At 47.7% G+C, this 22,085-nt stretch overlaps 2 protein-coding genes across 4 annotated transcripts; both read right to left on the bottom strand.

The window, feature by feature from the left end:
* Window positions 1-624: 624 nt before the first annotated feature.
* LOC143015946 (RCC1 and BTB domain-containing protein 1-like) lies at window positions 625-6,668 on the bottom strand. 3 transcript variants are annotated; one of them, XM_076170123.1, is made up of 12 exons: window positions 6,507-6,668; window positions 5,925-6,158; window positions 5,250-5,400; window positions 5,003-5,169; window positions 4,044-4,202; window positions 3,845-3,952; window positions 3,330-3,472; window positions 3,052-3,242; window positions 2,477-2,603; window positions 2,237-2,388; window positions 2,024-2,154; window positions 625-1,803 (listed from the first exon to the last, which is right to left on the bottom strand). In XM_076170123.1, the coding sequence occupies exons 2-12, from the start codon at window positions 6,048-6,050 to the stop codon at window positions 1,663-1,665; spliced, it is 1,596 nt and encodes a 531-aa protein (XP_076026238.1). In that variant the 5' UTR covers window positions 6,051-6,158; window positions 6,507-6,668; the 3' UTR covers window positions 625-1,662. The 3 variants fall into 3 exon arrangements, with proteins under 3 accessions (XP_076026238.1, XP_076026237.1, XP_076026236.1); XM_076170122.1 differs by having other exon boundaries at window positions 6,569-6,664; XM_076170121.1 differs by having other exon boundaries at window positions 6,309-6,598.
* Window positions 6,669-9,360: 2,692 nt separating this feature from the next.
* kpna3 (karyopherin alpha 3 (importin alpha 4)) lies at window positions 9,361-21,893 on the bottom strand. Its single transcript, XM_076169893.1, has 17 exons — window positions 21,720-21,893; window positions 19,323-19,367; window positions 17,022-17,111; window positions 16,874-16,903; window positions 16,720-16,772; window positions 16,522-16,617; window positions 15,574-15,659; window positions 15,347-15,433; window positions 15,087-15,256; window positions 14,794-14,838; window positions 14,546-14,677; window positions 14,303-14,431; window positions 13,802-13,906; window positions 13,546-13,617; window positions 13,156-13,318; window positions 12,665-12,759; window positions 9,361-12,578 (listed from the first exon to the last, which is right to left on the bottom strand). The coding sequence occupies exons 1-17, from the start codon at window positions 21,786-21,788 to the stop codon at window positions 12,480-12,482; spliced, it is 1,566 nt and encodes a 521-aa protein (XP_076026008.1). The 5' UTR covers window positions 21,789-21,893; the 3' UTR covers window positions 9,361-12,479.
* Window positions 21,894-22,085: the final 192 nt, after the last annotated feature.

Here is a 22,085-nt window from a genome sequence, read left to right as displayed (position 1 = left end):
CTTTAATGAGAAGGTTGAGACGCTACAAAGGGAGTGTGTCAGGGGTTTGGCACAAGAGGAAATGTCTTTTTAAAAAGCAGTTTCATGTCACAGCCTCATTTATTCTCTCACTCTCGTTTCTTATATTACTGTCAAAATAACTTTTTCTTTTCTTTTTCTAGAGTTGGAGAAGAAAGCTGAAGAGATGAGAGACGCAGCCGCAGCGTTGAAGGTGGTGATGTCAGCGCTGAGGAAGTGAGCAGCGACCTTCCTCCTCTTTTTAAGTTCAATTCCAATCCTCATTTTACTTAGGGTACTTTTTAAATATAGACATAATATATTCTTTATACACTTTGTTACACATGTTTGAACATCTGTACGGTTTACAATCAGGGTGCAGCTTCAGATCCTCAAACGCTCTCATCCGGATGAATAGTGCTTGGATTTTGTATAAAGTGTTTGGAACTACTGAGATGAAATGGTTACTGCTTTATTTCCATCATGAGTCACTCTTTGGTTGCTTATTAGATAAAGAAAGGAAAGTGAGTTAGCGGTCTGCAGTCTGATGTGAGGGAGGGAACATGGTAGGACGTCTGGATCCTGAGCTCAGGCTGACTGTCATGTATGGTTGAATACTTTACAAGCTTTAAAGAAAACAAGCAGATCAGTTTGTTTATTGGTTTGCTTGCAGTGGTCACAAAATCAAACTGGCACTTCTTACACAGTAACAACAACCTTAAAGATCTGCCTCTAAAAGGGTTTCTGCATCTGGGAATGAAGAAGGATGAAGGTGGGAACCTCCTTTTGTTAGAGACTTGAATGATGTCACTAAACAGCAGCAGTGCAGAGCTCATAGAGGAGAGAAGTGACAGTGAGCGGAAAAAGAAGTTCATCCTGAAGACATCCTGAGCTTCAGCCAGCAGGAAACGCCTTTAAGACAAATTACACCTTTAATGTTTTGGTTCCAGAACTTCCAAACAAACAGGTGAGTCCAGCTAACAGCCACCGCTAATATAAACACTGTGTTATACATTATAAAGGAAGCCAACATGTTCCCAGACTACAGAACTCAGAAATGAAACATTGGAGATTTGGACTTACATCTGTAACAGTTTCAGAGTCTCAGATTTCCCCTTAGCGTTGCAGAGCCTTGACCAGGTTTGAACTAAGAACCCCTTCAAGGGGATTTGACCTTCACACTCAGGGAGACCTGTGTCCTCAAACCACAGCTTCATACCTCCACCTTAACGCCAAGAGGAACTAAATCATCTAAACAAGGTTGAATATTCCCCCCCCCCCCCAGCACTGAGATCCCTCCCCTATCCGTATACATCCAGGCTGCACGGAGCTGCTTAGCTGCGAGTGAACACAGGCGGAGGAAGGTTCTCTCTACAGCAGTTCTGGCCTGGGAGTGAGTGTGTGTAGAGCCTAAGTGCTTGGTAAGCGGTGCTGTGCCCTCATTCCTGCTCCACATAACGTGTGGACATTAGTAAGTTGTCAGGCACAGCAGTAAAGTGCTGCTATGCTAACAGCTCAGTCGGCTCAGGCGGAGGAGAACACTCAGGCTCTGACACTATGGAATGAGATGAGGAGGATGAGGAGCGGAATGATCTAGGATCCCGTGTGGCGGATCGTTCCGTGAATGAGACTGAGCTGATGGCAGCGTCGTCGTCGGGGCTTCAGTCAGTTCTTGAAGGCGCCGCAGCGGCTGGCTCGACACATGAAGTCCTTCAGGAGGTTTCCGTCCGTCTGCCAGAACGCGCTGGTCTGGGTCACCTCGGTCAGGTGGTTCACACAGAACTTAAAGCAGAAGTCCTCCAGGTCCTGCAGCACAGACAGAAGCAGAGAGACAGGTGAGGGGCTGCTATTGTGAATTTTGAATCCTAACTATTAATGATGTAACATCGCCGTGTCAAGAAGTTACTGAACACCAACATCTCCACTCTGATGAAGCAGAAACGTGTGTTCCTCTTCCTCCTCTGCCCCTCATCTCCTCTGCTGGGTGCATCACTTTCATGCAGCAGGTTTGAGCACGTAGACTAACCTCGGCGTCGTAGTGCACGGCGGCGGACAGCAGCGAGAAGGCGTTCTCCACCGTGATGCCTCTCTTGATGATGTGCTGACACAGACGCTTGAGCCGGTTCTCACAGTACGCCGTGGCTAAATCCAGCAGACCTGAGGGAGCAGAGGAGAGACACACTGTCACCAAATGACGTGTGTGTGTGTGAGATAGAGAGAGAGAGAGAGAGCGACTGACCTATGGCGTCTTCAGGAAGCAACTCCACGCTGTCTGTGTAGAGGAACTCCAGGAAGGAGCGATACACAGGGTAGGAGAACTGATCGATCTCTATCACCTCCTTGGTGTCTTCGTTCCAGTGGGACTGGAACATGGATCTGAAGTGTTCACACCTGCAGCAGCACGGACACACAGTTTGAGTTTAAACACTTCATCGAGCATCGAGGCTTCGGTCCCCGGCCGTGCGACTCCATCCCTGACCTGATTTTGAGGACGGCTTTGTGGACGTGGATGTATTTGCCGTCGACGCAGAACTTGAGGTCGGCCGTCTCCGGGTTGTTGAACTCCTTCTTCAGGGACTCGGCCACGGTCAGGAAGTCGTCGTGCTCTGGTGGGAGAGACGACAGGAGACGACGCAAAGCTCGGGGTCAAGTCAACACGTTCAGAACTACGGACCACAGTGAGACCGTGATGAGGGTCTGCTCAGGCTAACCGCACGGAAAACAACTTGGAGAGACTTCCTGTTCATTTAAACAGTCAGATAAACGTCACAACGGCCCCTCACAAATATGTTATCAGTCAGTTTGTACTTGGTGGTGCATTCAAAGACCTTTCTAGGAGTGAAAGACTAAAGTGAGAATCCTGTAAACCCTAAACTGAGTCAGGGCTCCTTTGCCTGCTGGCGATTGATTTTTAATGCAAAGTTCATGTAAATATAAATGCAAAGTATGAAGACATGCAGAGTTTCTACATTAACCTCAACCCTGAAGAGAAAATGGAAATGGATGCAAAGCGTGTCCCGATGTGTCACATGGTCACGGGCGCCCCGGTCTCACCCATGGAGAGGAGACGCCACATCACCGCCGGGGTGGCGAAGCAGGCGAAGACGTCGTCGGTGGAGGTGAAGTGTGTGAGGTGAGGCAGCACGATGGACTGACCCCGGCACTGACCCCACATGTACACCTGACCGCTCTGCGTCTTAGCCGCCGACGTGTGCGTGGAGTGACAGGCGGCGATCTCTACGATCCTGCGGAAGGCAAAGAGAGGCCGGTCAGTCAGCTGATAGAGAGAGAGAGAGAGGTGAGACTTCAGACGCCTGCCGTTGACCTCTCACCTCTCCTTCTCGCTCAGGATCTGGACCGGACTCAGCTGGTTGCTCTTGTTGCCGGTGCCCAGCTGTCCGTAGGCGTTGGCGCCCCAGGCGTAGAGCAAACCCTCGTCCGTCAGTGCCAGAGAGTGAGCGTAGCCCGAGACGATCTGGAGGAGGAGAAGAAGAAGAGAGGAGACGTTACGCTCCAGACTTCTCTGCCTGCTTCCTGCTGAATCACGCCGCTCTGCACCACAGAATCAAACCTGCGCCTCATCCTCTTCTGTTTCCTGCCTCGATGCCTCTCAGTTATGAAACCTAAGCTCCTGTGTGCAGCCTTGATACGCCTGCATCGTCTCTGCAGCTGACGCCTCTGATCCAGAGCCTCTCTCTCTCTCTCTCTCTCTCCCTTCCTCCATAATGCTGAATAATCTTCTTCTTCTTCTTTGTTTGTTGTTTAACGTTTGACAACACACACACACACACACACACACACACACACACACACACACACACACACACACACACACACACACACACACCTGTTGCACACATAAACCCTGCAGGCCAGCGAGGCGACAGGGAGTCAGCTGGTTCCCGTTGTTCCCCAACCCGAGCTGTCCGTTCCCGTTATATCCCCAACCGTACACCTGGGAAACAACAAGAACACCAGCTGTGATGATCTGATGATGATGATGATGAAGAGGATGTCGGCCTGTGAGTGTGTGTTTATGTCTTCACCTCTCCGTTGTCGACCACAGCCAGAGACGACGTCTGACCGCAGGCGATGGCGACGGCCACCTTGCTCTGCAGGCAGGCGGACACTCGGCGCGGCGTGGGCTGGTTGGCCGTGGAGCCTGAGCCCACCTGACCGCAGTTATTGTAGCCCCACGTGTAGACCTGGCAGGCAGGAGGTCAAAGGTGAAAGGTCAGGTCTTTGTAGATGTTTAGGGACTTTGCGTCAAGGAAGAGTTGATTAGATTTAAAGTGTGTGTCCCGTCATCAGACTGTGACACTGCTCCTGCTGTGATGAGGTATTATAGTTGAGCTGTTTGGAGCCAGTGTGACCTCTGACCTCTTGGTTCTCTGGAGCACAGATTACTGAATGGAGGCATTATGCTGTATTATTAGAATGTGATTAAGAGATTTCCACTTTCACACTGGTTTCCACTCCACACAGTGCAGACTGATTGGTGTGTGTGTGTGTGTGTGCGTGCGTGCGTGCGTGCGTGCGTGCGTGCGTGCGTGCGTGCGTGCGTGCCTGCGTGCGTGCGTGCGTGCGTGCGTGCGTGCGTGCGTGCGTGCGTGTGTGTGTGTGTGTGGGGAGCAGCTTGAGGAACAATGGCCTCCTTATTGGTCGACCATGGGTTTGTGTGTGATGAGGCCATGGGGGGATGAAGCCCTGCTGTGACTCGGGGGTTAGACTCCTGTAATGTTCACTGTGACTGAGCCTTTGAGCAAAGCTGCAGTCACCGGTTTCATTGTGAAGTTTTTCACACAGGGGCCACAGGAGAAGGATCACACACACACACACACACACACACACACACACACACACACACACACACACACACACACACACACACACACACACACACACACACACACACACACACACACACACACACACACACACACACACACACACACACACACACACACACACACACACACACACACACACACACACACTCACTCACCTCTCCCGAGTCGGTCAGACACATGGAGTGGTGTGAGCCACAGGACACTTGTGTGACCTTCTTGTTGAGCAGGCTGGCAGACAGGAGCACCGGGGACACGCCTTGGTTGGTGGTTCCATTCCCCAGTTGGCTGTAGCCGTTATGGCCCCAGGCAAATAGATCTCCGGCTGAAACACAAGATGGCCGATCAGATCTCAGCACGATGTGAAACGGCGATGAAGAGGAGAGTGAGGCGTCCCCAGCTTACCCTCAGTGGCCAGCAGGACGTGGGGTCCGCTGCCATAGCTCAGGCTGACCACCTTCCTCCCGCTGAGGAAGTCCAGCTTCTTGGGCACGATGGTGCTCTGGCTGTCTCCGGTTCCCAGACAGTTACTGCAGTTCAACCCGAACACGAAGACCTGAAGGTCCAGAGGGAGGAAAGAGTTAATGCTGCTTCAATCACAGCTTTACAGTGAGAGAGTGGAGCAGGGTACAGGACAAACTGGCCTGTGTGTGTGTGTGTGTGTGTGTGTGTGTGTGTGTGTGTGTGTGTGTGTGTGTGTGTGTGTGTGTGTGTGTGTGTGTGTGTGTGTGTGTGTGTGTGTGTGTGTGTGTGTGTGTGTGTGTGTGTGTGTGTGTGTGTGTGTGTGTGTGTGTGTGTGTGTACTGGGTGGGATGGCAAACAAGGAAGGACAGAATCAGTAGCCTAGTGTTTGTTTGACCATCCGGGTGCTCTGTAATCCACCACACACACACGCACGCGCACACACACACACACACACACACACACACACACACACACACACACACACACACACACACACACACACACACACACACACACACACACACACACACACACACACACACACGATAAGCTAATCAGGGCTGGAATGTGACAAACATGGTCTCAGGCTTTGCCTCGGTACACAGCAGCCCTCACCTCGTCATCACTGGTGATGAAGATGGCCTCGTTGGCAGAGGTTCCAAACACGCAGGCCTTCCTGATGGAGGAGAGCTCCTGGGGCCCCAGCAGACTGAACAGGGGCCACTTGGCCACATCCACCATGATGGAGGGGAAGGTGGATGGATGAACCTCAACCCAAAGACAGGGCAGGGGGGCCGGGGGGCCGGGGGAGGCTCTGGGTATGGAACGGTGCCAATGTGGCCTTGGTGGCTGTGATAACACACACATGTAAACACAGACACACACACACACATTTAGTTTCTCTGACACAAAATCTGTCTGCAGGATAAACATATGGTCCTTAGAGGGGAACCAACAAACACCAACCCCAGGCGTACAAACAACAGGGCTCTAAAGTACCGTTAGTGGGCCACGTAGCACAGCTTTAGAACCACTTGGTTAAGTCAACAGAACATTATCACTGATACAGTTCAGGAGAGCAGACATGATGCCACACACACACACACACACACACACACACAGACACAGATCTGGCTGATGTCCGGTCATTGTTATGAGCACATTATCCAGCCGAGCGTCGAGCCGTTACGAGCTCACCTCCACCCGAGCAAAGCGGCTGAGCGTCAGAGGATTCACGGTGCCGTTTCCTTCACACCCACCTGGTAAACACGCGTGTCTGTGGACGAACAAACGACGCGTCTGTGTGTGTTGTGGGCTTTTCCGCTGAGTCCGCCGCACTGAGCTCCCCTGGCGGATTATTTGCGGAAGTGATGAGGAACAACAACGTTACGTCAGCAAAAGACCGAAGCAATCGCTCCCAGAACTCAAACGGAGGAACTGAATATGAAAAAGCCGGAGCGTCTCGACAGCGACGTGACGTGACAAGACGTCTGACTGTGTTTTGTATGAATCGGTATAAGTTCGTCCTTTATAACAGGGATGTTCAACTAAAATGTAAAGAGGTCCACTTAGAGAACATTTCTTGAAGCAAAAGATCATAATGTCTAACTATTTAGTGTGATATATGTTTAAGTAGCATAGTGGTTGTATCAACATCGGCGTATAATCAATACATGACTGTCAGAACAGAATCAGAACCAGAAGAGCTTCAATAAAAAACATACATTGTTATATACAGAAAGTGTAACTGAAAGGGTCGGAGTGCAAAGATAAATATGGTATTACCAAATGTGCAATATGCAAACTGTGCAAAAAAAATGAATGTATAAGTTACAAGGTACAAATCAAATGAATTCAGTACGATTCAAAAAAAAAGTTTTGACAATATTGTCATGTAACATCGAACATATATGTCCCAAGTTAAAGTTGGGCTGCATTTACTAATGCACATTTATATATTGTAACTGCCGGGGGGGGGGGAGAGACGTACAGAGAGACCCACATCCTCCAGCTGAATACAGTAACCAAGCAAACGGACTTCTCGTGGTGTTCATTGCTCACTATAACATCCAGGTATTTAATAATTATCAGTCTGAGGTAAATAAATGAATTGTGTAACAGTCCAGTACATGTCACTTTAATACATAACTGTAAGTGTGTTAGTGTACATAGACCAGGGAAACGTTTGTTCTCGCATTATTACTTCACAGTTTGTGTTAACTGTTTGTTTTGCTTATTGGGAAATTGGCATTTTGTTTAAAGATGAAGTGGGTTGCTGTTTAGATTCTTGTTGTGTGCGACCTGCTCTAAGCAGTCTGTGTACAATATTCATATTTTACTTGTGTGCTCATTGTCACCATAGTAGCGTTTGTGAGTTGCTCAGTTAATGGTGGTCAGTATAATACCATTGATCCAGGCCATTTGTTGGGTCTCGTGTTTTTTTAATGGCTTTATTAAAATATGCTCAGTATTTCATTTACCGATGCTGCTGACTCAGGGACCATCAACTTCTTCTCGTTGAGAGTTTTCCCTGGGGAAAACATCAAACACAGAGGCTCAAACCCTGCATGCCTGATGTGTGAACAATGTCTGGCTGTTGATGACCCTTACCTGTCCAAGAATTTCCGTTTTGCGCAGTACCTGTGTGGTGAATGGGTTGTGTATCTATGGCAAACAGCTTCTCAACCAAGTCTAGTTTGAAATCTGAGCTCATGTCTGAGTCCATGGGGAAGCAGAAGTCTACTTCACTGTCGTGTGACATCCAAGAGTTGTCATAGTTACACCAGTATAAGAGCTGTGAACGTGGTGTTAACTTAAGTGTGAGGTCATGTGAGTGCAGAGGAGCATCTGGTCTCAAACTACTGTCCATCTTCAGTTCAATTGTCAGTTTTGATCCAGCTCTAGTACAGTGAATGCATCACAGGTGAACTGTCTGCTGCTGTCACCAATTTCCATGGCTCCTAGCGCGACCTCGACTGTGGTACCTTTGGATCTGTAATGATGGTGTTTAGGGTTTATGAAGGAATAACTCCAACCCCAGCTACAATTGCAGATTATGTTAGTTTTCAATGCTACATAGAATTACAAATAAAGCTCATTATATTCATTCAAACAAACTAAATCGCACCCGGGACCTAGAACCCGCTGGAGACCTGGACCCCCAGAGGACGCACTCCCATGTGCTCAACATCCAGCCTCATCAACTCATTCCACTTCTGCTGTGCATGTGTTGTTAGTCTTGGCCCAGGGATCTCAGCTGAAGTTAATCATTGACCTCCAGTCTGTTTACGATACCAGCACACAGGCACACAGCTGAGTGAAAGTATGCCACCGGTATCAACTGTGCCGCTTAAAACATGTGGATATCCAAGTCATCCTGCACCAAATGTGGCCAATATATCTGGGCGGTGTGCAAAACCGTCACCTGGATGAAGGAATGTGGCTCAAAACAGAAGTGGGTTTTCAGCACTAAGGACAGCGACGGACCCCCATCAGCTGCAAAGCCTGAGAGAGGTGATTGGTTGCTGGTGATTGGTTGGTCAGCGTCTCTTACCTGTGGAAACGTAGAAGTACATCCATGTGCAAAGCTGTTCCTCACACACACACACACACACACCACCCAAACTGGACTAATAACTGTGTGGTAATCACAACACATCAGCCCTGAGGATCCAACGGCTAAACAGCAACTTTATTTTGGTTAGGAACAGTAACACAGATTATGTCCTGAGGGCGAGATGAAAGGAAATGATATCAAAAATCCCCTGACTGAAATATGGCATTGATGCTTTGTGGTGAGATGGGTGAGAGAGATGAGCGGTTACAGTGTTCAGTGAAGAAGAAGGGAAGGGAAGGGAAGGGAAGGGAAGGGGGGGGGGGGGGAGCGTTTACTCTCACCACAGAGAGCAGCACTGACCGTTCCAATGGCAAACTCCACAAAAGGGAGAACACATCAGAGTGGATTGGTTATCTCTCTCCCGTTACCTCAGAGCATCTCCAGGCTTAAGCTGAGTCCTCCATTCATTGTTGAAATGAAAAACAAAAGGCACAATGATTTTCCAACTCATTCTTGTCTTTAATGTGAACAAGAGCTGAAAGCATCAATGAGCCACCTTAAAGAGAAAGGAGTCAATCTAAAATTTATAAAAAGATATAAACAATCAGAGGCCAAAACGCTGTCTGTTGCTTTTTTTCTGCTATTATTTTTTATTTGAAACATTTCATTAGCAAGTAAAAATCTTGCAGCAAACATAAGCTTGTATCCACTTCAGATACAAGGCAAAGAAATTGTAAATCTTTAAAGTGGCTCTTTCTAAGTCTGCTAGTTCACGACTGTACACCCTCTCTATAGTTTTGTTCATCAGTAATAAACAGCTAGTCCCATCAACCAACGAGCCCTGGCTGCTGGTAGTAAACTCCCCCACCCGCTAGTTCAAACCCCCATCAGTAGTTAGCAGCCAAACAGAGGATCATCATAAAGTCTTCAAACACCGGCGCCGGGGATCCGCCTCACGTTTCTTGAGCTCGAACCCCCCGACGCCAACCGGGACCTGGGACGGTTTTTTAAATAAAAACAGCCCGTCACCAACAAAAAACAAAAATAAAAGCCTGTTCCATGATCAGAATGTCATCACAATACATAGGTCCAAATAAAATAAAAAGTCAAACAAGGAAATATTGCTTTAACAACAAAACCAAAACCAAAACCCCTCCCTCCCTCCCCGGCCATCTCTGACAGTGAGATTGTTCATCCAATGACTGTCAGCTGCAGCAGCTTTGTACAGGCTTTATGTAAATATATTCATATATTCATGATGGTTAAAGAGACACACATCACATTTTTGTACAGATATTCAAATTGGTGACCACATGTGACCTCTTCATTTAAAGTAGTAAGGTTCTGTAAAGGTCGGGGGGAGGGAGGGGGGACCAGTACTCCTCAGTACGTCTCAGTCTTCAGTGAGTATCGGTCCCTTTCTGCAGGCACACATCCATGTGCCTGACAGACGTGTGCATAAGACTGAAGGAAAGAAAAGAGAGTGACATAAAGGAGCTGTGATGTGGCGTGGGCTGGACTCGTCCGCTATGACCCCGTGACCTCTCCCTATGACCCTGTGACCTCTCGCTACGGCGACTCGGGGGGGCCTGTAAACCCGACAGAGCCGAGAACAGAGAGAGAGAGCGAGCAGTGTTAACTTCACCAGTGTTACTCTGTGGTGATAGAAGGTAGCAGTTGGACCTTGTGTTGACATAATGATGCTATATGTACATCTACGCGTCTAGAAGGAACAGCAGGGGGTCGACAGGAAGCCGAGGTGAGCCACGTTACACTGAGCCATCACCCTTTATCAGCCAGTAGGTTAAGTGTGTGTGTGAGTGTGTGTCCAAGAGGTCACATAGTGCTGCGTAGTGGTGCGGGAGAAACACGAGTCCAGAGTCACGCACACACAGGTCTTCAAAATAATAAGTATTCAAAGTCAGGGGTCGTTTATGTTTGGGGGACTTTGGCAAGATTACAGAGACAATCTTCATCTCGTGATTCCGTCTGTGCTCTTCTGATGTTGCCTCATAATAAGGCTCTCATATACAAAATGGATTTACTCTCATCATTTAGTCTTCTCTGAAGCTTGGAGACTTAACCCCTCACAGCCTGAGCTCCAGTTAAAGGTATGAAGAAGTTGCTTCAGATTCTTAAAATTCCTTTTAGATGTACATTTTTGATTTCTCTTAAGATTAAAACTAATTAAAAATCCTGAGCATCGACTCGTCGACTCGTCATTATAGGAATTTTTAATTCTTCTATAAAGTGAAAGACGGCCCAGGTCTCATTTCCCTGCTTCGTTCCTCCTGAAGGTTCAACTTATGTTTGTATAAAATAATGTACACTTTGAATAAAATTAAATAACCCCAAAGGTCACAGAAGTCATTTAGGTTGCCTTTAGCTGGACTTTGTGTTTTTGTCAGACCCCCTTTGAAGTTTCACATTACAGGAGGGGCCGAGCACAAAGGTCACTTCCTGCAGGATGCGACGGAGCTGGAGCTGCAGATGTGGACGTCCTGTAGGGGAGCAAACACTGCAGCACACACAATCCTCTTCTCTTTAGTCTCTGGACCTTCACCTGTAGGTGCTTCCTCCCGTGTCAGGTTTTCACATCCCCAAAACAACAACAACAAAAGAAAAGGGTTGTCTTGGCTCCACTGGATGAGAAGCAGGCGTGAAGCAGGTCGTACTTACAGTTTGAGGAGTTGGAGGGAAAATAAAGCATTGTGGCATTTTCTTCACATTTTCGATGAGCTTTTGAAACAAAATGTCAAGTTTGAAGAGGGGTCACGCAAAAAAAGTGACGTACTTGGGTCAGAAGTCCTGTCAGTCAGTTTGCCACGGATACCCTCTTCCTGCCCTGGAGCCCTTTGGCCCCTCCCCCCTGCCCGGGAGGAGGGGCTCCGTGGTTTTCATGGCTTTGCTCTGGGATCAACTCTTTAAACTGGGTGAGAGGGGGTTAATGGGTGCCCCGGCCATCAGGAGTCTGTGTGCGTGTGTATAGGTCAATGTGCGTGTGTGTGTACGCGCAGTGTGTGTGTGCAGTAACATCAGAGGAGGGAAAGCACAGAAATAAACCACAAACAAACAGCAGTATTTCTTCCCCTTAATGATGTGATGGCTTCTAACAGAAGTATGCACACAAATTCTATGTGTCAAAACAGTGTGTGTGCGCGTGTGTGTGTGCGAGCGCGTGTGTGTGCGTGAGATTCCTCTCTGAAGATGTGCTTGCGTTTTGTCTTTGTGAAGACTGAAATTTGGCAATGAAATCTTGCCGTGAAGGCTTTTCTCCCTTCTGGTTAAAATGTGTGTGATGTTATGAAGCACTGGCAAAGAACGCTGGCAATCCTCCTGGTGCGGGTTGCCACATTGTGATGGTGCCTAATGAAAGACCAGGACTCTGTAGGGTTGCCATGTTTGGTGAAGGATGACCATTTGGGAAAAAAAGAAAGCGCCCCACGCTGCAGAGGAAGAGGGCGAGTAGATCCTTCCATGGTGACGTTCCCTGCTCAACTGATGCTAAATAAATCCTTCGGTACCAGGTTGCCAGGTTTGAGGAGCGATGGATGAATGTCTGGTGTGATTACAGAGGAACCGTGCAGCTGGTTCAATCAAATCCACCCTGGCTTTTAGAAATTGAACTCCTTCGTTTGCATGTTGGAAGCTGGATCAAAGGTGAAGGTTCCTCCTTGAGTGGATTCGGGGATCAAGCTGGGATCTTCATCAATCTGAGGAGGAGGAGGAGAAGCATGAGGACATCAGATAAAAGCCCAACTTGAAACAGGGAAGTGTGTATTAGGGATGGTTCACTTACATCGTCTCCTGAAAAGTACTGATCAATGATCTCGAAAGCTAGTTTGTAGATGTCCTCATTCTCGTGCTGCTGCAGATACTCAATCTTCTCCAGACCTGGAAAGGGAAAGAACAAAAATCAACACAAGTTCTTCAAGTTCAAACTCCCCACACATGAAAGCTCTTCATTCATCTCTGATACTGTGGGCCAGTGGGATGGTTGAATCGAGTCATGCCAGCTGTTCTCAACCATGCTGGCTCCGTCTGCGTCAAAGGTGTGTGAGGTCACACAGGGCGACAGGAGAGCGGCGCCCTCACACAGAGCTCTTACAGTCTGTGCTGCATCATCGCCCTTTGTTCGCTCCGATACATTTTGTTTGGTCATGACAAAATAAAAACTTATACTGAGCAAAAAAAAAAACAGCTGCTCGTCCCTTTGACCTTTAAACACAATCACAGATAGGATGAGTTGATCTTTGACTCCATCCATCAGTCAGTCAGACAGATACACACCTCCACACTCCTCGATGATCTCGGCGATAGTGCTGGCCTCGTCTCCGGCCATGATGAGGATGTTCTTCAGGCCGTCCAGGACCACCTGCACCACCTGGGAGTCCTTCACTGACAGCAGGTTACAGAATGGAGGGATGACATGCTGCTCCACCAGGAACTCCACCTACAAAAACCCACACAGACACACCACATCCATACTTGATTGCAACACAGATACATGGTTAAAAATGCAGAAAGGCTTCTTGACCTTCATAACAACTGCTTAAAATGGGTTTAGTATAGTAAATGACTGAATATTATACGACTGTAGTGAGACATAAACAATCATACATGCAGTATATAAGTCCTAAAGTCAGCATATTGTGAACATGCTCCAGATTTCTAGCTCACCTGATCTTTTCTCCCACTGATGGTGAGGTTGCTGATGGCCCAGGCTGCCTCCTTCTGAGTGCCAAAGTCGCCCTGTGGAGAGACAAGCTGTCACCAACATGTACGCATGGCAGGGTTTCCTCCAGCAGCACCGCGCCAACAAGCACGGAAAAGCTGCGCCGCTTTTTACGCTCAGTATCCCATCACTGAATCACCTCTGATATCACAGAGACTGCTGATGTTTTCTACCCTGGGCGTCTTTCAGACACAAACATACCTTGGCCAGTTGGTGGATGATCATGGGAATCAGTGCGGCGTCGATCACAGCCTGGACCTGCTGCTGGTTCCCAGCTGTGATGTTGGACAGGAACCAGACTGCTTCCTGCAAACAGAGCAGTTACAACGCGTCAGAGCCAACATGACAGCTTTAGCATTTTCACAAACCTCCTTCAGCAGCAGCCACGGAACAAACACTTCATATTCTCGGTTATCTGTTTGAGAGATGGTACCACTTTGTCTTTTAAACTCACTGTTACTGTGAAGTCACAATTTTAAAAAGAGAGTCTAGTGTGAGATCTGTTATTGTGCTCTCATAATAGAAGGGTTAGTTCAACACAATGATGCCACTCAACTAAAATGTTGTTATTGTCGCTTAACAAGTAACATACTGCCATACAAAATGATACCAAACAGGCTGCAGACGCCACACCACACTACACACACACACACACACAAAGAGCTCAGAGGGGTGAACAGGTAAACGATGGCTCTGGGGTACCTTGTTGATCTTTTCCTTCGGGTGTGTGAGCAGGTCGGGGAAGCGTAAGAGGACGTCACAGTTGAGCACGACCTGCGTCTGCTCGTCGGTCCCTGTCACGATGTTTCCCACTGCCCGAAGAGCTGCCGTCTGCAGAGAGGTGAGAGGGGGCACACTGAGGGTGAACACTGTGTTCTCTTCAACAGACAGAAAAGGCTGATAAACAAGTTTCTTTAAATTTAGCAAAACAAACAACGTTCTGACCTGAACTTTGACCTCCTTGTGACTGAGGAGAGGCACAAGAAATGGAACCACGCCAGAATCAATCACCATCTGGATCTGCTCATTTCCCCCATCCGTCAGATAGGACAGAGCCCACACTGTGTCCACCAGGATCTAAACACACACACACACACACACACACACACAGGGTGTTAACACCATCTACACAATTCAATCACTTATACCGTTACACTTGATATCCAGCAATCACCATCTGCTGTGATACTTACATTTAAATCAGCGTGGTATATTAGAACACAGAGGGCCGGCAAGATCTGTGTGAGAGAAAAGAGGAATGTGTGTGTCAGTGAGGTGGATGTAGGGAAAACGAAAAAATGAAATTGCACACACACACACACACACACACACACACACACACACACACACACACACACACACACACACACACACACACACACACACACACACACACACACACACACACACACACACACACACACACACACACACACACACACACACACACACACACACACACACACACACACACACACACACACACCTCTTGCACTGTTTCCATGGGCGGGGGCGGGTCCTTGTTACGGCAGAGGTTGACAATGACCCAAGTGACGTTGCGGAGGAAGGTGATGGGGATGGAGGGGTTAATGAAGGAGAGCAGGGGTGTCACCACGCCCAGGGAGATGACAAAGTCTCTGCACTGCGGACCATCGCCTGGGAGGGGGGCAAGGGTCAGAGGTCAATGTGACTGAACAGCTGCTCATAATCTGTGTCCATACTCCTGTGACAGACGATGTCACTCACCTATAATGTTTCCTAAAGCCCATACGGCCTGTTCACATACGTTCTGGTGAGGAGACTGGAGCAGTCGCAGGAAAAGGGGAACTGCATCTGGAGAGACAGACATGATAATCCAATCATTAGGGTGGTGCTCATACAGGAAAGGTGTGTATGACAGGCTCGTTCCCTCACTCAGCAGGTCACATGAGGCACACAAACCATCAGACCAGGGAGTGCAGGGGTCAACTTACGAGATTTGACCACAGCCTGAGTCTGTGCTGATGTCCCGGAGGCGATGTTGGTCAGGGCCCAGGCTGCCTCAAACTGAAGAGAGGGGCTGTGACAGAGACAACAGACCAGGTTAGGGTGGGACAAGATGGAGGGGAGAAAGAGAATCAGAGGGACAAATCAGGAGTCCTGTTTAGCCTGGATGTCAGAACCTTCTCACTTAGGCTTTCAATTCCCTCTAAGTACCTCATATAAGTTGTCCTTCTTAAATGGGCCGGTTTAAACCCTTGTGAAACTCGAGCAGGGCCATAAGAGGTCTAAACAGGATGTGATGCTCATACCAATCTAGCAGCCGCTGTTATGACCTCTGAACCAAACAGCTCTCTGCCCGTCAGAGCTCACACCACCGCTGAACAAGAGCCCGTCAATTGAATTGTTATGAGCACTTGAAACGTAATCAGACACTTCATTGTGAACGTGAACGTCATGAAGCTGAGCTGGCTGGACTCCATCCTGTATGATCGTATGGTGACACTGCCTCTGCTGACACTCTGAAGCTATCTCTAAATATATACCAACATCTAAAAAATACATTCCATACATTCCAAGTCAACTTGAGTCTGTTTTGGGTCGCCATGACAAAGTCATTCCAACCCACAGTTCCTCCATTTCCACTATTCAATCTCCCCCCTAAGTGAACACAAGGTCCTGGGAATCAGGGAACTCCAAGGGACAGGAATGCTGTCCTGTTTGGCTTGGCCTGGACCAAGATGGCCGGCCTGCAGCGCTGCGCTTGTCCAGACACACAATCATGCGGATGTAGAGGGACTCTACACACACACAGAGACTCTACAAGAAGGACATCTAATAAGGACAATAGCCACTGGACATCATGAGAAGCTCTGAGTTAGATAATCACTTTTACAGACCAAACTTAACGCTGGATGCAGTCCCAGTGGAAGTGGACTTACTTGTCATCCCTCTCCAGGCATTTGACTAAAATGGGCAGGATTCCAGACTTTATCAAGTCATCAATCGGGGGGTTTCTGTCACTCGAGAGCAGCTTTCTGATAGAGAGCAGAGAAGAAATGTTATCAAACCCATATGAAGACACAGTTAATGAGGATGTGTGTGTGTGTGTGTGCGTGTGAGATGTGTGTGTGCCTTACCTGGCAGCTTGTACGGCACTGAGCTGAATAACTGCATTGTCACTGGTGGCGTTCTTCAGTGACCGGTCAGGAGAGAGAGAGCACGTGTTTAACATGGGTCACAGGTGATAAAGAGAAGAATGTAAAGTGGAATGTTGGACAGATGGAGTTTTACCTGTAAGATGGCCTCAAGATTGACATTTTGCTGAGTGGAGAGAAGAGAAGAGAAGAGGAGAGGAGAGGAATGTGTTAGCATCCATTTGTTTTCCCCTCTCACCAACTTTCTCCTGTGCACAGCCACTCACACACACACACACACTTACTCCTTTGAAATCTGAGTCGACATCAGAGTCCTCCAGACTCTCCTCCTGCGGGACGTTCCTCTTCTTCAGTAGATGTTCATCTCGTTTGTTCTGACAGGGAGAGAAGGGGACAGAGACGCAGTGAGGGGGGAACTTCATTAAGTTAAAGCATTCATGAATTCTTAAAGTAGCAGGGAATCTTGGCAGAGCCTTTGTGAAGCCGCTCCTCTTTGTAGAAACACAATGTTCATTTCGGGAGGAAATCCTGATGTAAGTGGTTAAGCAAAGCAAATCTATCTGCAGATGAAGCCCCTCGTCTTTGTAGGCTCACGTAGCTAAACCCCGTCTATCCCTCACACACACACTCCGCTCATTATACGCAATCCCACACACATTCCTGAGTCGAGGAACAAAGTGTGGGATGCAGAGATTTACGTATACTAAGGTGTCACAAACAGCTGCGATCCGCAAATATGTATGTAGAGACAGCAAACGGCCCACACATCCCATTAATGCAGGCCGGCTGTGAGTCAGCGGTCGGGGGAGATTCCCCTGCCCTACATTCCTGTGCACCGGGCTCAAGTGCGTCACCGATGACTAATCAGTCGGCGCAGTGCTCCTCACTCTGCTCCGGCAGAATGGAATGTGCTAGATTGAGACCACCTCAGCACCCCAGCAGCTCTGACATTCTGTTTCAGTACCTCGGGCCGTTGCAGTGCAGTGCAGTGCAGTGCAGCTGAAGGTTGTGTTGTTCTAAATAGAACAGAGGCTGTATTGTCCGACTTTCTCTGAAGACAAATACCAAGGTTATGTTCACCAGCTCAGACTGTTCATGTGGCCCTAAACCCAACCGAACCTTACAATTGGACGATGTCAGACATTGTTCTTGTGTTAGTGTTACGTCTACATATCCTCAGTCCGTGAAGAGTCGACCCTGTGCAGAGAGGACACACTCCTTTCTTCAGAATAATGAGCGGGCAGTGATGCAGAGGTTCACCACTGTAATTATCTTAGATTCAGTTCAAGTGAGGAGCATTCCTTTACTTCAGATTAAAGGTTTTAACCGTCTTTTAAACACAATCAAATATAATGATGGCTTGAAGGTGATGACGGCCCTGTGATTCACACTGAGGACCGAGGGGCTAGCGGTGATGTCATCCAGCAGCTTCAACAGCAGCTTACAGACTTTCATGCTTTATTCACTATAATTGTCTGAGAATTTTCAGCTCCGTCTTCCAGTCGGACTGTGGGTCACAGCTCTGACCCGTTCCCTTGTGGGTCATTCAAAGAGGGAACAGGAAATTGTGGGCCCAGTGTTTCCTAAAGAAAATAGGCATTTAAGTCCTGGCATTTAGAGAATTCAACCTGCTCTAATCGTGGCTGTGACCGAGAGGCTGAACACACCAGCTGTGCAGTGCACGCATGTCACATGATGCCCGCAGCACACACACACACACACACACAGGGACCAGGACCCCGCTGTGTTCCTCCTAATCCTGTCAGACAAGTATGGAGTACACGCAAGCGACAGAGAGACATTGTACAAACACAAATGTACAAATGTAAAGTAGCCAGGATGTGCCAAGACACAAAGTGTGTGTGGAGGGAGAAAGATAGCTTTATCTGTCACACTGATTGATGCTAGACAAACATCAAATACAATAGAAATGTCTGACCTGTGTCATTGCCCACAGCTTTATGAGCTCAGTCACAAACTGTCCACAAATCAATGAAAATCTAGAGAAACAGAACTTCTCTCGTACTCATTTTTGCAGAACACTTGTGTCTGTTAGAGTCGACAGCCTGTGTCCTCTTCTGTAAGCTTGTCAGGCTGCAATTACTGTCCATCTGTGCCTCGTCCCCAATAAGCTCCACTAACTCAAATCTTGACTTACACAAACCCAGATAGTGAAAACTGAAACTTTAATGAAGCATGTTGGGAATCTAACATGGACCGAAAATACAAAGCACCTGGTGAGCTTAACATCAAGCAACACGGTGCCTTAACCACCTTCTATTCTTCCTAGTGACCTGCTTCTGTCTGTGACACTTCAGTCAGTGTAGAGGCGCTCGTGTACTGGAAGTATTTACCAACCAAAGTAAAGCGTCCTGCACATAGACCTTGACGTCAACTCAACTCTTAGAGAGCCATGACACCAGACGAGACAACCAGTCATTACACATCGACCCATCTAGCAAATACAACCGTTCTTATTGGACATCTAGTTTATTCTACTGAACCACTGAGGGAAGACAACTATAAACTGCAACCCTGACTGGAGCCAGGTGTGTGTGTGTGTGTGTGTGTGTGTCTCAACTCACCTTTCTCAGTTCAACTGTCACCTCATTTCGATGTCTTCTCATCGTCTGCAACAAAGAAAGAAATGAAATCACATTAAGTGACAGAGCCGGAGAGTTCAATCAGCAATGCAGTGATACTTCTTTACATCTGGTAGTAAAGACAGAGGGACGTGGGTTTTTGAAAATAAGGGGACAAACTCAAGAAATGTATTCAGCCCTCTAGAGTCATTTTGTATTTTTATGGATCACAAGATGCTGTAGGAAAAGAATCAAACTATGTTCTTCCTCAGACTTCCCACCCTGTTATTAACATTCAGACTACACAGATCTCGTGTTTGTGTATTATCCAACATGAATCCTTTATGAAGACTTAAGAGATGATTGATCTTTTGCTGTGTTTGGTGTTTGCCCGGTCTCTACCCATCCTGAGCAGTTTGAGACGCAGGACTCTCAGGATCTTGTGACTGCTTGCACCGGTTCATGTTGCCTTCCTAAATAGCCTCTTACGTAATCTGGGACAGTCATAACTCTAAACTCGGGGGGTTGCAAAGCAGAGAGATGCATCCAAACCCCTGTAAATGAACGTTATTGCCAGCTTGTTAACCCAAATGAATAAAACGTCCCTTTACGAGCAGCACAGCTTCAATCCACAGCGCTGCAGTCTTTACCATCCAGAAGATAAATCACAGCCCAATAACATAAAGATTAATCTGCACAATTCCACCCTCTGCTTCATCTACACAGCAGGCTGTCTACAACAACAACATTACACAGAATATGAGCCTGCAAAATGAAAGAGGATGAAGTGCTGAACCAAATCTTCGATGATGCGTTTTCATGAACAGGGAAGGCCAATCAGATTTGGTTCAATCTGTTAAAGAGCGACACAATACAACACGGCAGAGCGGTTTGACCCATCACACACACACACACAACTGTAGCACAAAACAGCTTGCTCGCTTGGCACTTCAAAAGCTTTCCCCCGCTCATGTGAAAACACAAGTGCAATCGTTATGCATGACCCAGATAACATTGATCTCAAGAGTGAGTGGAAGAAGTCTCTCTTTTCTCTGTCAGAGTCTGAGTCACCCCCCCCCCCCCCACTTAGGAGAGCTCCATTTCATGCAGAGGCTCTCGAGAGGAGCCAGACCACCAAGATGCTTGAAAATAGCATCAGGAATGCACTTGGCTCAGTCTGTCTGTCATAGTAGCCATGTGCTCGTCAAACTGACTCTCCATTTCAAAACAACTATGATTAGGTCATCAAAGAGAAGCAAACAGGTTAGGGAGGAACTCAAGGGACATTTCTAAACACACCTTCTTCTTGAGAGCTGTCACAGGATTATACAAGCAGAGAAACCGAAACATATGTTATTGAGAAATCAGAGGCAATGGATCAATAAATGAATCCAGATATAGAACACAAACAATTACAAACACAATCTCCATCTGTCCTGAACACTACCACCTTAACCATGGTGACTTGTATGAGCATTTCTCGCGACTGGGCCTATATCCAATAACTTATACATAACGTAACTATAAATACAGTTGGAAAATGAAAGCTGATACAATATTACAAAGGGTCTGTAACACTCCATCACTCACTGTTCACTGTGACACCTAAAGTGACTGTAACGTCCAACAACACAGCCACATCTCCAAGGTGAACACGAAACAAACCACATATTGCAGATAACCAGCCAGTATAAGCAACATAACCCAAATATAGACTCACTTAATAAGTCCAGCAGTTTAAATTCGTAACTTTATCTGGTCTTTACGTTATAACAACATTTTGACAGGCAGCTCACTCTGTACTGGCTTAGCTACCATTTCTGTAGCATCAACTGCCATTACGGCTCTAGCTAACAAGGAGGGGCGCCGCTCGGTTGGGTAACATGCGAGCCAACCACGCACCTCAGTCCCGGTCGGTTTTTTACGAAAACACTCCGTACGGTTAAGTAACGCGTCAGAGTGGCGTTAGGTCTTTAATTATTCGCCGTCAACCGGCTGAGAAACACACACACACACACACAAATGTCCCCGGCTGTGTTAGCTCGCAGGCCCTCGCTAGCTGCCGGTCTCTCCGGCTAGCTAGCCGGCTGACAGCAACACCAGCCAGCCAGCGCGTATTTCTGCGATATCGATGCAGAAATACGAAAGTTCTAGGGGTTTGTTAGTTATTTAACAGTATTAAATATGAATACGCTGCAGGTGATGTCTGCATGCGGGTCGCACATTTGCGCACAACAACTGCGTTAGACTAGTAAGGCGCTTTCGATGGCGAACTCTTCCCCGTAGCTAACAGCTCGTAGCCGGGGCCGGGCTCCCTAACGAGGCCCGGTAACATCGCCTTTTTCTCTTTAAACTAATCCCGATCACGCTTCTTAACATGGCCTCCACTCTGACTCTCACCTCGACATCGCGTCCCTTATTTTTAAAGCTCTTGATGCGGTGGTTTTCCAAGCCGGCGTTCTCTGCCATGGCTGAATGGGGGTTTAGCTGTGACTCCGGCTTACGGGATCTCCTCCGTGGAAGACGAAGCACGGCGGCGGCTCCTGCGCTGCTGCTGCTGCTGCTGCTGCGGGTACCGGGGAGGCGGAGGCGGGCGGAGCAGATCGCAGAGGGAGGGGCGGAGTTATGGAGGTGTCCTGCGTGGGGCTGTCCTGCTTTCATGGCCTCCTCGACGCAGTAAACTCATGACGACGATATGACGAAACAGAATCTACTTATGTTTATGTGACAGCAATATAGAATCAAAAGTGACAGATATAATGATAA

Source organism: Genypterus blacodes, unplaced genomic scaffold (genome assembly GCF_046128005.1).
Source record: "Genypterus blacodes isolate CSIRO-AG114 ecotype Tasmania unplaced genomic scaffold, CSIRO-AGI_Gbla_v1 ptg000214l_1, whole genome shotgun sequence".
NCBI classification, from domain to species: Eukaryota; Metazoa; Chordata; class Actinopteri; order Ophidiiformes; family Ophidiidae; genus Genypterus; species Genypterus blacodes.
The sequence above is the reverse complement of the archived record's forward strand: the minus strand, read 5'-3'. Positions and strand labels throughout refer to the sequence as shown.